The sequence below is a fragment of the Pteropus medius genome, unplaced genomic scaffold, assembly GCF_902729225.1.
Source record: "Pteropus medius unplaced genomic scaffold, Ma_sr-lr_union100, whole genome shotgun sequence".
Classification (NCBI taxonomy): Eukaryota; Metazoa; Chordata; class Mammalia; order Chiroptera; family Pteropodidae; genus Pteropus; species Pteropus medius.
The window spans coordinates 12,162,688-12,176,062 of NW_024354503.1; the positions used below are offsets into that span (position 1 = coordinate 12,162,688).

Sequence of the window (13,375 nt, forward strand, 5' to 3'; positions counted from 1 at the left end):
TATATATATATTATATATATATATATATTTGCAAACACGAGGTGTTAATTTTCAAATTGGATGACTCCTTAGAAATGAAAGAAACCTTTATTAAAGAAGTTGATGAGATTTAGCTCTAGGTTTTCTAAGGAGAAAGAACATACTGAAAATATACACCTTCTGTAGACATGCACTGATGTTCTTTTGCCAGCCTGCATTCCATATTATCCCATCAAGAAGTTCAAGGTTCCATTTTTTTTTTTTTCTGAAAAAGTAGCAAGTTGATTCTTCAGCTTTGAGTGAGAAAGTCAGAAAATGAAAAATAATATCTACCTGTACCCTGACCCCACCTGGAATTGCTCACCTCTCCTCATTGGAATTAGGGATTAAGGGCTGCATTCCTTCTACTTTATGGTGTATGACCCCAGGTGTCCGGAGGCTGGACACGAAAGCTCAACAGAGTGACATTTTATAGAAAACTGATCTGGGACAGAAGTGGTCCACATTTCCCTAGAGCATTTTCCATTTGTGGTTTTAGAAATCCATCAATGTCAGCTGGGAGAATCACCAGGTCTTGGGGCCTGAGCAGCTTCCTCTAACCAGGCTGATACTGATTGGAAGACAGAGGGAGAGTCAGCAGAAAAGTATTTCACTTTTCCTTCTTCAAGGGGGTGTGTCCTGGGCTTGTTGGGCCTGCAAGGGCAGCACTGTGCACCAGGAGTTGTTCATGAATCAGTGGACCTGTGTGCATGCCAGAGAGCAGCTGTGGTTTAGATATTAAGACTGTCTTTCCAAACAGCATAAGAAGTAATTGAGCCACAAGTATCCTGGAGGAAGGGCTCCCGTGGGCTGTGATGTGAAGAGAAGAATCACCAGGTAAGCCCAATAGCTGTGATTTGATTCCTTGGAACCTGTGTTCCCATCATCAGTATTCACTGTTAATCTGAGATTATTTTTCCTTCACCATGGGGAAGACTCTGATTTCAACATCTCTTTTCCTGCAGAAGGTTAAATAAAGGAGCAGAGAGTGGGAAAAGCAATAAGCAGAGACAACAGAGTTCAGTCTCTTGCCAGCTATTTAAATTGAAGTGATTCGCTGAGTCTCAAACTCCAGGTTTCCTGACTCGAAGCATACCTTTCTTTCTATCAGTTCTAATAAAGCACCTCCTATTCTATGGTGGTGGTGGTGGTGGTGGTGGGGGTGGATTCCTGGGAGGTAGATTGATTAGAATAAAGAAAGCTCTACCAAGGATAATTGTTAAAAAATATCAATCTTAAGGCTTCCACTGATTAAAAATACATTAGCCTTAGCAATCTCTTAAAACAATGCTTGAGAGAATTAAGTTTATTTTCACTTTAGAAGGAATTTGTTTAAGATTTGACTGAACCTGTATACATCTGGGAAGTACTTCTCAACTTCTTTTTCTGGACTCTAAAAACCCCCAAATTGACCCTCATAACCATTTCCCCTACTACTTTCCCAAATAAATATAAAGTGACATACTATATTTTCTGACTGACAGGATTTGAAAATTCATAATTTTTATTTTCCTTTTTATTCTTTATCATGAAACATTCATTTATATAAGCCTGATATCCTATATAATCCACGCATGCTGGAGACTAAATGATGGAAAGTTACCAAAGGAGGGTCAAGATGACAGAGGTATGGAGAAATGATGACTTTGGCTTTTCCATGGTGAAATTCATTAAACTAAACCTGATGATAATGTACATAGGCTGGAGATCATAGATATGAGAGAAATAACAAAAATAGATAGATATACATTCTATAATTTATCAGAATATTAATATAAGCCTTTTGTTATATTTTTCTGTAATAAAAATACTACTAATTATTCATAACCATAATAAAAATTAAAACCAATTTTACAATAGTGGTTGCATAATACTTTATTCAACCATTCATAAGTAGTATAACTTTGAGCAAATTATTTTCCTTTTCTTGATCCAGTTAATTTATTTGCAAAAATGATAGCAACGAATATTAAGATTCAAAATGGGAGTGGTGTCTCCTGGATAAATGTCACTGAATTCCCAGTTTTGCTTAAGTCCACTCCTTATAAAACAATGTTCTACCTGATCTAAACATATGTATTTGCAACTTCAAAACATCTTGCCTTGTTCTGTTTCTAAAGTTCTTTGGCACGAAATTCTCAGTGAAGGGAAAACCCTGTTCCCAAACAAATTATGGCTTTCTCCTGGATTGTGTTTGAACAGAAAAATGCTCATGAGATGTCAAGGTCTTCACAGTTCTAGACTGGATAGATACATAGTCTTACTAGCTGTGTCTACTAAGTAGCTGTGTCTACCAGCTCAATGGCAGATGGAAACTTGGGTGCTGGCATGCCATGAATGAAAATCCATAAGAATTAATAAATGTAAAAGTGCCCAGCATTTCGTAGAGTATAGTAAATTCCCCGGGTACAGTCAGTTGAATAAATAAAATACAAAAGGATAAACAGCAATGAGGTATGTAGTCCTAAAATTGTGCAAAAAATAGTCAAATCTTGTTGAGGAAGGTTACTGGGTCTTTGTGGGTCTCTGGGTCCTTGGTGTAAATGTCAGTTTTTAATTTTCAGAGGCCCACAAACTCTAAGTTTTTTGTTTTTTTGGGGGGAGGGGTTTAAATACAGCCTTTTAACATACAGACATTAAAAATTATAAGATAATTTCTTTATTATTTGCTTCTTTCTCATGAGATAAAATGTTAAAAATCTGAGTTCCTGTATTGTTTAGGGATAAATAAGCATTTACTGTAAATCCGTGGTATTAGGACAGCTTGTCACAACAGAACAGATACACACCTGCAAAGTTTTGGATAAAGGGATTTTGTACTAAACAGATTATATTTTCCATGAAAACCTTTCACACTTGTGTTTATACTTAAGCCAAATTTTGCTTGTAGACTTCCCAACACTTAATCTCTTAGAGAATTAGGCTAATTATTTCTAGCAAGAAAATTAATGATATAATTCTTAGACATAAAACACTCTTCTATGTTATTGACCAAGATACAAGTTAGACAAGTAACTGGTAAAAGAAATGACACAGATGCAGTAGAATTTCAAAAAATACTTAAGTCAGAATTTTATTTTATCACAAAGTGGTCTATAAAATTGATAAAAAGTTATCATGGTGGTCTTGATAATGAATGGTTTAGTCAGGAAAGGTAGTTGGGATAACTGGTTATTCCTTTGGGGGAAAATGAAAGTTAATCCTTTTTTCAAAACCTGAAATAACTCCAGAAGAATTAAAAATTAAATGTATTAAAAAAAAAACCTTAAATAACTGTTAGAAGAAAATATAGGACAATATTTTTACAATCTTTTTGCAAAATAAAAATTCTTGGCCTGACCCCAAGTTTAAGATCATATAGAAAAACTGACATGTGATTTCATGAATATGTTAAACTTTTATGCAGAACAAGACATCATAAAAACTTAAAAGACTAAAGACAAATGATGAGGAAATATTTATAACACAAGTGACAAAGAGCTACTATCCATACTATACGAAGAGCTCTTAAGAAGCAGTTCTTAAGAAAAAAATGAACATTCTAATAGAAAAATTTAAAACAATGTCTTAAATAGTCAAGCCAGGAAAAATACAGATGGCCATGAAATATCCGAAAAATGCTTAATCTTACTAATAATCAGAGATATTAAAATTAAAACAATTAGAAAAAAATTTGCCTATCAGTTTGGTAAACATTAAAAAGATGTTAGGGACAATGTGTTAAAATAGGCATTTCTATACCTTTTGAGGGAGTGTAAACAGGTTCAAGTTAGAGCAATTTGGTCATGCCTATCAAATCTCAAATTGTATAAATCTTTCGAAGCAGGACTTTCAGCCTAGCCTAGAAAAATCCCAGTTTGCCTAGAATTAAGGGTACACAAGAAGCTTGAAAGAAGGAACATGTGAGATAAGATTGTAGGAGTCCAAAAGATGAATTTGCCATTATAACCCATTTGCTCTTCATTTGTACATAGTATGGAGCCTGGAAGGATTTTAAGTATGGATTAACATGACATTTGCAGGATTGGTGGAACACCAGGCAATTGGTTTCATTTCACAGACGAATCATTTGGAAACTATGAATGAAGAACTTGCTTTTACTGATTAGGAAACTATGATAAAAATACATTAACATGCATAAGAAAACTTAAAGAATGTTTTTTTGGGAGAGAGTAGATTTGAAACAATTAAGGTTTACCAGTATAAGTGTTGAATGAAAAGTCAGATATTTGTTTTATTCTTACTGAAAACAGATCACCCAAGAATAGTCTGAAACATCTTCAGCCTGACCATTCACATAAAAAGACCCCACAAAGCCTGTTCTGTAGGTTTTTTCCAGTAGGCCTGATGAATTGTGTTTTTATCCTTAGACAACTGAGTAACAAAATTCAAATTTGTTAGGATAGCTTTGAAATATATATTCTTCCTTTTCCTTAACAGAGAGCTTATTTGTAAGAAATTTAGATGGAAATCAAATTAACAATCATGACTTTATTAAAATCATCTCTCAAGCAGCAAATGAACTGACCCATAGTCCAAGAGAAATATTAGATTCTTTTTGGAGAGGAATTTGGGAAAATAGAATTGAAGTTTATCTTTCTCATTTTCTGCAAGTATGAGAAGGAAATAATTCCCACTTAATTGATAAGATTGCCAAAATAATAGAATCCATACATATAAAAGCATTTTGTAAATTAGAAAGAATTATTCTTTTTTCTTATTATGTAACTATCACCTCTCTTAAGTTTCTGTTTAGGTACTTTTTCAAGCAAACAATTGAAGAGGAAGCTCAAATTCTCTTGGCTTTACTCACTCTAAGTAAGGAAAGTAGAGTGGGGAAGATGAGAAATAAGCTTGACCTGGGGACTGCAGGAAGCTGAAGGCTTGGCTGGAATGCCATTAATTATCCTTTAGGGCTGGATGGTAACTTCTGCTCTACTGAGCCATGAGAGACAAGAGAAAATCTTCAGTTCCAAGGGATTAGAGTAGAGCCAACCCATGAGGCTGGCAGTTAGGGTTTTTACAAAGGAATTGAGCTAGCCTTGTTGTCTGTGGGTAACTAACTCTACTAGGACACCAGAAAAAGTACTGAGAGATGAGCTAAGAACAAAAAAAATCACCCTGTGTCTCTTCTAAGATACAAAGCACAGGCTAAATAGATTAAAAAACCCAAATCCTTGTTAGGGGGAAACACACATCTGTGCTAGTCTGCCAGCACCAGCAACAGAAGAAACGCTCTTGAGCTGAAGTTCCAATGAGTAGCAAAGGACACACACACAGACTTGTAAAAAAATGTATTTCAATTTTTGGATCTGAAAATATCAGATGAGGAGGTAGGGTCACAAACTGGACACTGAAGGGAGATCCATTCAGTGGAACATCAGAGAGTTTAAATAGGGACACTGGAACAAAGAGACTCCAACAACTCAGCAGTTATTTTCAAAAGTAGATCTGGATCACTGCTTTTGGGGTTTCCCTTAATGGGTGGAGCTACAATGCATGGACACCCCACATGACTGTGTTATGAACAGCCAGTGGCCCCCATACTGCCTTGGAAATTGAAAGCTGTCAACATACAGTGGTTGAACAAATTGAAGTTTAGCAAATTGGTAAAGTGTGACTGAGCTAAGTAATTCCTTTGGTCTCTTCTAGCCTTATAATTCTAGAGTTTTTAAAAGTCATACCTCTATTCTCAACCCAAGAACTTAATTCTTAGTAGGGTTTCAGCTTATCTAAAAAGATGTTCAAGAATTATAAAAACCAATTTGAGGAGAAAACAGTAGTAAAGCTGAATAAAACTGAGATGGGCAGATAATAATAGAATCTGAACGTGAATTGATCTGAGTTCACCTTTTTTTATAGGGAAGGAAACTGAGTCCAGTGAGGTTTTTTTTTTTTTTTTTAACTTTCACAAGTTCTAGCACATAAGGGACAAACTTGGAGTTAGGGTCTATTAATTAATTTTGCTCTCTCTCCACTATGTTTATGCACTATAAACATGCTAAAAACATGCTAAAATATAAAATATGTATTTAAAATTTTTGTATGCACAATTATTTATGCAGATACTCACTGAGATTTTAAATAGTTTAAATTATATTCCTTCCAGAAGAAGTTTGTCTGGCTCATAAAATTTACCAAACTTCCAAAATTTTTTTCAGACATAAAATTGGTTATCTTTTCTATTCTCCACCTATCTCGCCACCTGCTTTTTCTACTATATCTGCCCACTTAAAGGAACACAAAGAAACTCTTAAAGGCAAATGGCCCAAGGATTTCTATACAAAGACAGATCCCAATGCAAATGTTATCAAAAACTTATAAAATAAGAGATAAAATAAAACCAAGGTTTTATAGGTCCTCTGCCTGTAAAACAGTTTTATTTGAGTCATGATTTCTTTCAGATTCTAGTTAGAGATCTGCTCTTTCCGTGTGTGTGTGTGTGTGTGTGTGTGTTAAGCATGTGTGCACATGTGAGTCCAGGACAGAGAGTAGAGAGACACTGTATTGGAACTTATTCTATTTATAGAGGAGGAAACATAATCCCATAAATATTGATGCCAAAGAACCTACCCAAGAATTCAACTGTGCCTAAGATTAGATTATTGTTAAAAATGCTGGAAAGTAGAGGTATGAGCAGTTCCAAGTAAGCACCACTGTTGATAAGGAGACTGCTGTTGACATAAATAAGTGATGTTTGGAGTCCATAAATACATAACTGGAAGAATGAGGAGACAATGGACAGCTGTCTCCAGAGGCTTAATAGCAAATTCTAATGATTGTTCTCTGTAAATTGAAGGGCAGGGATTATCAGGAATGAATCCTTTGAATGAATTCAAGGAAGTGAGGGAGTCCTCACTTGCAGCCAAGCCTTCCCACGGAAGCCAGAGGCCAACACAGCTGTATGTCAAGCATTGCTTGCCCCCAGCTGGCTTAGAGCGAGGTGTGATGTAAACATGCATACTCTGATGACAATGATGGCTCCTTATCTGTGGCAAGGACACACAGATTTTGAGAATTTTTTTTAATAATCAGGACCCTTTCAGCTTGAAAGGGAAGTGCTGAAAATACCATGGGGTTTGCATCAACCCAGAAGCAGCTTTTATTTGATAAGTTAATTTGACTCAGAGTTGAAGTCAAATTCTGATACAATCTAACAAGGAACTATACAAACTGGTGGTGAGATTAAAATGCTAGTAATGCTAATATTACTAGCTAATAATAATTGAGGCTTACCATCTTTCAGGTGTTGTTCCGGGTACTTTATATGAATGTCAGAAAAATGACAAATACTTCTAAACAATGAATAGTGTCACACTAAAAAAATATGTTATTTATCTGAAAATCAATCTTCCCACCCTATCCCTGAAGGAGCTGTATCCCTTCACGTCAAGGAAGCGAAAAAAAAGTTTTGCTTAGTTTGAGCTTGGGTCCCAAACCCCAAAGGAGAATTCAAATCGCAGGATTTACTTAGAAGCAGAACCCTTATTTTTTTTTCTATCCTAGAACCAGTCTAGAATAACAACTTTCAAAGCTACCTGGAGATCAGCATCACTTGGGTAGCTTTAATAACGCACATGGCTGGGCCTGGCCTGTCTAACATTTAGTAAGTTTAGTGTGGGATGGGGACACCTATATTTTCTAATGAGCTCCTAAATGTCTTCTTTTCTTCTCCTCCCCCTTTTCTCTCCTCCTCCTTCTGCCCTCTGTTTTTACAGTCCAGATATTCATGATAGGCAGTGACTGGGAATTGCTGATCTGAAACCCTGATTGTAGTTAAAGTTTACCATTTCTAGCCAGTCGAAGGAGACAGCCCAGAATATACCCTCCAGAATAGGAGGAAGAGGGAATAAGAAACTCAAAGTATGAGAGAGAGTTTTCTCATAATGCCCAGAGCTGTCACTCAAGCCTTTCTGAATTGGGTTTGCAGCCCCAGGCCTGACTCCACATGGAAGAAAGATTTTTTCAGAGATGGGGAGAGAGAGCAAAAGCGAGTGAGAGAGAGAGAGAGAGAGAGAGAGAGAGAGAGAGAGAGACAGAGACAGAGACAGAGACAGAGACAGAGAGAGACAGCGACAGAGAGAGAAAGACACTGACACAAAGAGTTACATCAAGAGATAGGTCTCCAATTTGGAAACAAGCCCTGGTACAAGAGAGGACAGATAATACCTACATGCACCAAGACTGTCATTCTCTTTGAAAGCTCCAGCTCTACAGACCATGGCCCAAACAGCACCCGGGAATTCACATTAAAAAAATTACCCTGGAAGAGCAGAAAAAGTGGGAAAGAGTCTGGAAAGAGCTCAAGGTTACTCTGTAATGTGGTATCAGGAAATCAATTTAGTTGGATATGATAATTTACCAAAAAAAAGAAATAAGAAAAAAAGAAAGAAAGAGAAAATATACAAGGGCATGTCTCAGAGAAAGAATTAAATTCTGTTTAACAAGCTGTTCAGTTATTTTATATATATATATATATATATATATATATATATATATATATATATTTTATTTGTGTGTAAATATACATATATACACATTTTATTATGTGTGTGTGTGTGTGTGTATATATATATATATATATATATACATACATATATACCTATGTTTTATTAAATGTGTGTGTAAATATATATTTCTTTCTATGGGACCTGGTCAAAAATATTTGAAAAATACTTCTGCTCTAGAGACAAGTATTACTCACTTTTGGAAAGCGGAAAGCACAGGCCAGAGGGAATAGGACTCAGAGCAGATAAGTTTGGGGATCAATGTCTAGAAAAATGAGATCTGGAGCACAGGTGGCTGCCCAAAGAGTGTTAAAGCAATAGATTTAGGAGCAGTCTTGGCAAGCAGGAAGGTGAGGGCATGAGAAGACCTGTCTGCTAAGGGAGAAGGTAAACACAAAAGTGGTATGTGTCCCATTGCCTATTTGCCATACTTCCCTAGAAAGTCCCAGAAATTGTGTCCGCTGACATGTAAGCCATGTCTGTGGTAGTCATTACCTTGTCTCTAATGCCTTTTTTTCTTTTCTGGTAGATAAGAGAGCAAGGTGTTGGGCAGTGCTGTCGGGGATGGCAGGATTTGTATGAAGTTTAAAGCACACCCGGGAAACAAGGTAAAGGCTGGAAGGGAAGGCCCAACCCTGTGTTTTCTGTACCGCTAATCAAGGGCACTTATTCTAATGCTGGGTCATTGAGTTTGATATCACAGTTTTCCATCTTTTCCTGTGGAGATATGAAAGAAATATTGAGAGGCCATGGGGAAGTATTTCTTCATGTCAATGCCAACCAATAAGACTATTGTTATTTAAATTGTGGTAAAAAACAACCACATAACATAAAATGTACCTTCCTACCCATTTTTTAAGTGTTCGAGTTCAGTAATGTTAAGTATATTCACATTGTTGTGCAACAGATTTCTAGATCTTTTTCATCTGGCAAAACCGAAACTCACACCCATTGAATGATACTCCCCATTACCTCTTCCCCAGGCCCCTGGCAACCAACATTCTACTTCCTGCTTCTATGAGTTCGACTTCTTTAGGTATTCCATACGAGTGGAATTATACAGTATTTTTCCTTTTGTGATTGGGTTATTTTATTTAACATAATGTCCTCGAGGCTGATCTGTGTTGTAGCTTATAACAAGATTTTTTTTTTTAAGGCTGAATAATATTCCATGCCTAATAAAACTTTTGGCAATGATGGAAGAGTTTTGTCTCTACACTGCCTAACTTGGTATCCACTAGCCACATGTGGCTATTGAGCACTTGAAATGTGGCTGGTGTGACTTAAAAATGGAATTTTTCATTTTACTTTATTATAATTAAAATTACAATTTAGATTGCTATATGTGCCTAGTGCCTGCTATATTGGAGGCAACCATTCTAACTTACTGTGAATTTTTTATTGACATGAAATAACCTGGGTATAAGTGATTAATTTTTTGATCATGACTATATGCCAAGTTTTGCTTGAATAATCCTGAGATAACCGTAATCTTGAGGACAGTTTATTGCTAATTACAACTATAAAGAAGGAAATTAGCTAGATTAGTTATTATTTTTATGCTTAAACAGATTCTATCCTTACGTTAATGGTTCTAAGGGGCCTTGGTTATTTATTTAGTTTTGGTCCTTCATTATTTTAATGCTTGGTTTTTAATTGAGATGAGAAGGAAACCTCAGTGAAATATAAAAGGCTAGATGTTAAATTGCACCTAGCTGCAAAGTTAATCAAGTCATGATTTTTAAATAACCTGTGTTTAGTCAAATTTGACCACCCAGAAGAGAGTTCTCAGGGAATTTTCTAGTAAGTTTGTAAAGACAGAAATTTATTCCTTTTGCAATGGGAATAGAAGTAAAGTGTCTCAGGCTAGGTACATGAAGTAGAAAAACAACCAAACACTCAGGGCTTCAGATCAACTCAGTCGAGCCCCACCATTCTGTGCATTAAAAAATTGGGGCTTAAGTTACTTGTTTTTGTGCCTCAGCCTCATATGGTACATGACTTGTCTAGTCACAGACTATGAACCCAGCTGTTTATGTTCAGTCCAGGGAAAGAAGAGGGACCTGCTGAAAATGAGAGTTTCAGTGTTCTGGCTCATCTCTTTCTTCATGATCACAGAGGGCCGTGATGGTTTCCTGGGGGTGAGTTGGTGTGTGTCCTGTTTTTCCTCTCTACCGCCTTCTCTTTCTCCTTCTGGCATTTTTAGAACCCATCACTTTCTAGGCAACTGAAGCTAATGTAGTAGACTTAGAATCAGAAATCTTGGGTTCTTGTCTGAACATGATCATCATTAGCTCTGTGTCCTTGGATAGGTCACTTCTCTCTTGCAGCTTAGATGATCTAATTGCAAAATAAGGATCTTGGACTAAACTGTCTTGGAGATCTCTTCTAGTTCAATACATTCACTCCAATGACCCCTTTCATGAAGGAAAAGCAGATAGATTGGCTTTAGTAATCCTTGAACTCCCTCTTCCCTGTGTATATCCTCTTGATGCTTTTATCTGGGATCACGGTTTTAATGTTCTCTACCTGCTGATGACTCCCAAAACTCTCAAACTTATATCTCTCTCAGACCACTCCCTTGACTCCACACTCACATATCTACTATCTACTTTCCCAATAAGCCCCTCAATTTAATATGTCCCACATGAAACTCAATTTTTTCTTCTTCACCACAGTTGTTCTTCCTTTCCTGTCTCGACAAGTGGTATCACCATCTCTCTAGCTGCATAGGCACTAAACTTATTTTTATGCTTGATTTTTCTCATAATCCATATCTAAACCGTTGGCTCTTTATTTTTGTTTGTTTTGGCTTTATCTTTAAAATATATCCAGAACTCAAACACTTCTCACCACCTCCATGGCTACTACTTTGATCCACACTTTCGTTGTCTCTCACTGGTACAATTTCAATAACTCCTAAAATGCTCTCATTGCTTCTGTGCTTATCAATTCCCTGTATAGCTGCAGCATTGAGCCTTCTAAAAAATAAAGTAGAGCACGTCATTTCTCTGTTCAGAACTCTCCAGTGGGTTCCCATCTCACTCAAGTAAAAGCTAAGCCCTTGCTATAGCTTATAAAGATCTTCCTGCCTCCCGGAGATGCTCTCCGACCGCACTTCCTGCCCCTCTCCCCTCACCCATTCCACTCAGCTACTCTGGCCTCCTCTCACTGCCTTCATATGCTAGGTATATTCTGATTCCAGGACCTCTGCATGTGCTGTTCTCTCTGCCTGGAAAGTTCTTTCTCCAGGGATCTTCGCTTCCCCATCTCCTTCAGGTTTGTATGCAAAAGTTGCCTCAGTGAGGCCTTCTCTTGCTACTTTCTCATCATCCCTGGCTTGGATTTTAGATCCATGATTTCAATTTGTCTGAGGAACTCAAAAAAGCCTTATGAAGTACAACTTTGCCTGAATTATCCTTTTTTTTTTTTAACAGAGAAATAATGGCCTCAGAACAAAAAGAGAACTCATTGTGAATAAGAAAAAGCATGCAGGTGAGACTGTTAGATAGTGTGATACAGCAAATACTGGTGCCAACAGAATTGGGTTCAAACCCCAACAGTACTTCTGATTGGTTACATGATCTTTGGCACATTGTTAACACCCAAAATCTGTAAAATAATAAGACTAACAGTAATTCTTACTAGCAAAACATTTGTGAGGATTAAATAAAATAATATAAAGATAAAGCTAATATTTATTGAGCTCTTACTATGTGCCTGGTACTATTTTAAGTGTATTAGATAAATTAAAATCCTCACATTGACCCCCTGAGTTAGGTACGATGGTCATCTTTGTTTCATAGGTAGCAAAATTAAGGTACAGAGTTAGGGGACAGGAAGCATGATTCAAACCCAGTCAGTTTGGCTTCAGAACCAGTGACAGCATCCCCTGACAGTGTGGCCAGAGTCAACCTTTTTCCATTTTCCATTTCTTATCTGTTTGGGCAGAGGGAGTGGAATCCTCTTAGCTCCCACCACTTGGGGTGACACCCAAGTCCTGGGGCAGGGGCTCTAGTCTACGAGGAGATGGAAAGAGTAAGTGATGGGGCTGGGTTCTGCGGTGTGAGATGGTGGGAGCTATGGCAGGCAGGGGTCTCTTGTAAATGTCCTGGGACATGTCTTAGCCTCTGCTAGCTTCCTGTTATCCTCCTGATTGCCTTCTGAGAAGCCTAGGGATTGATCCAGATGCTTTTCTTTTCTATAAGTCTCCCTTCTACCTAGCCCTCCAGTCTCATAGAAGCTCTCCATGTCATCTCTCCCTGCAGAAAGCTCGGTGGTGTTCTGAGAAATATATGAGATTTCTAAGGGATTTCATTGCCAATGACAACAAAGTGAGACCCAGGAAAAAAGGATGTTCACCTTTTGCCCTTTTTTTCTCTAAGATCCTTCACATTCTTAATCTGGGGTTCACAGATGAGCTTTAGAGGATCTTGAAATCCCGTGGAATTTCACACTAAGTCTCATGTGAATGTGCCTAAGTGAATTCTAGATGGGAAAAGACTCATAAGAGGTATCTTCTCTCCCAGCCAAAAACACTTAATGGTTTCTCTTTATGGAAACAAATGTGCTGCTCAGAAATGATAAGGTGATCCTAGAGGGTATTATGCTAAGTGAAATAAATTGGACAGAGAAATACAAATACCATATGATTTCACTTATATGGGGAATCTAAAAAACAAAATAAATGAACAAACAAAACAAAAACAAACTCATAGATATAGAGAAAAAACTAATGGTTGCTATGTAGAAGGGGGGCTGGGGGGAGAGTGAAAAAAGGGAAGGAATTAAGAAGTACAAATTGGCAGTTACAAAATGGTCATGGGGATGTAAAGTACAGCTTAGGGAAT

General features: G+C 37.1%; 1 protein-coding gene across 2 annotated transcripts in view; it reads left to right on the forward strand.

The window, feature by feature from the left end:
* The first annotated feature begins 702 nt into the window (after window positions 1-702).
* The window catches only part of ADGRF1 (adhesion G protein-coupled receptor F1), a 35,382-nt gene continuing 22,709 nt past the window's right edge, over window positions 703-13,375 (forward strand). For both annotated transcript variants that reach the window (XM_039854416.1, XM_039854417.1), the window contains exons 1-4: window positions 703-855; window positions 9,055-9,133; window positions 10,569-10,666; window positions 11,963-12,020. In XM_039854416.1, coding sequence (XP_039710350.1) covers window positions 10,598-10,666; window positions 11,963-12,020 — 127 coding nt within the window. In that variant the 5' untranslated portion in view covers window positions 703-855; window positions 9,055-9,133; window positions 10,569-10,597. The remainder of the gene's footprint in view (window positions 856-9,054; window positions 9,134-10,568; window positions 10,667-11,962; window positions 12,021-13,375) is intronic.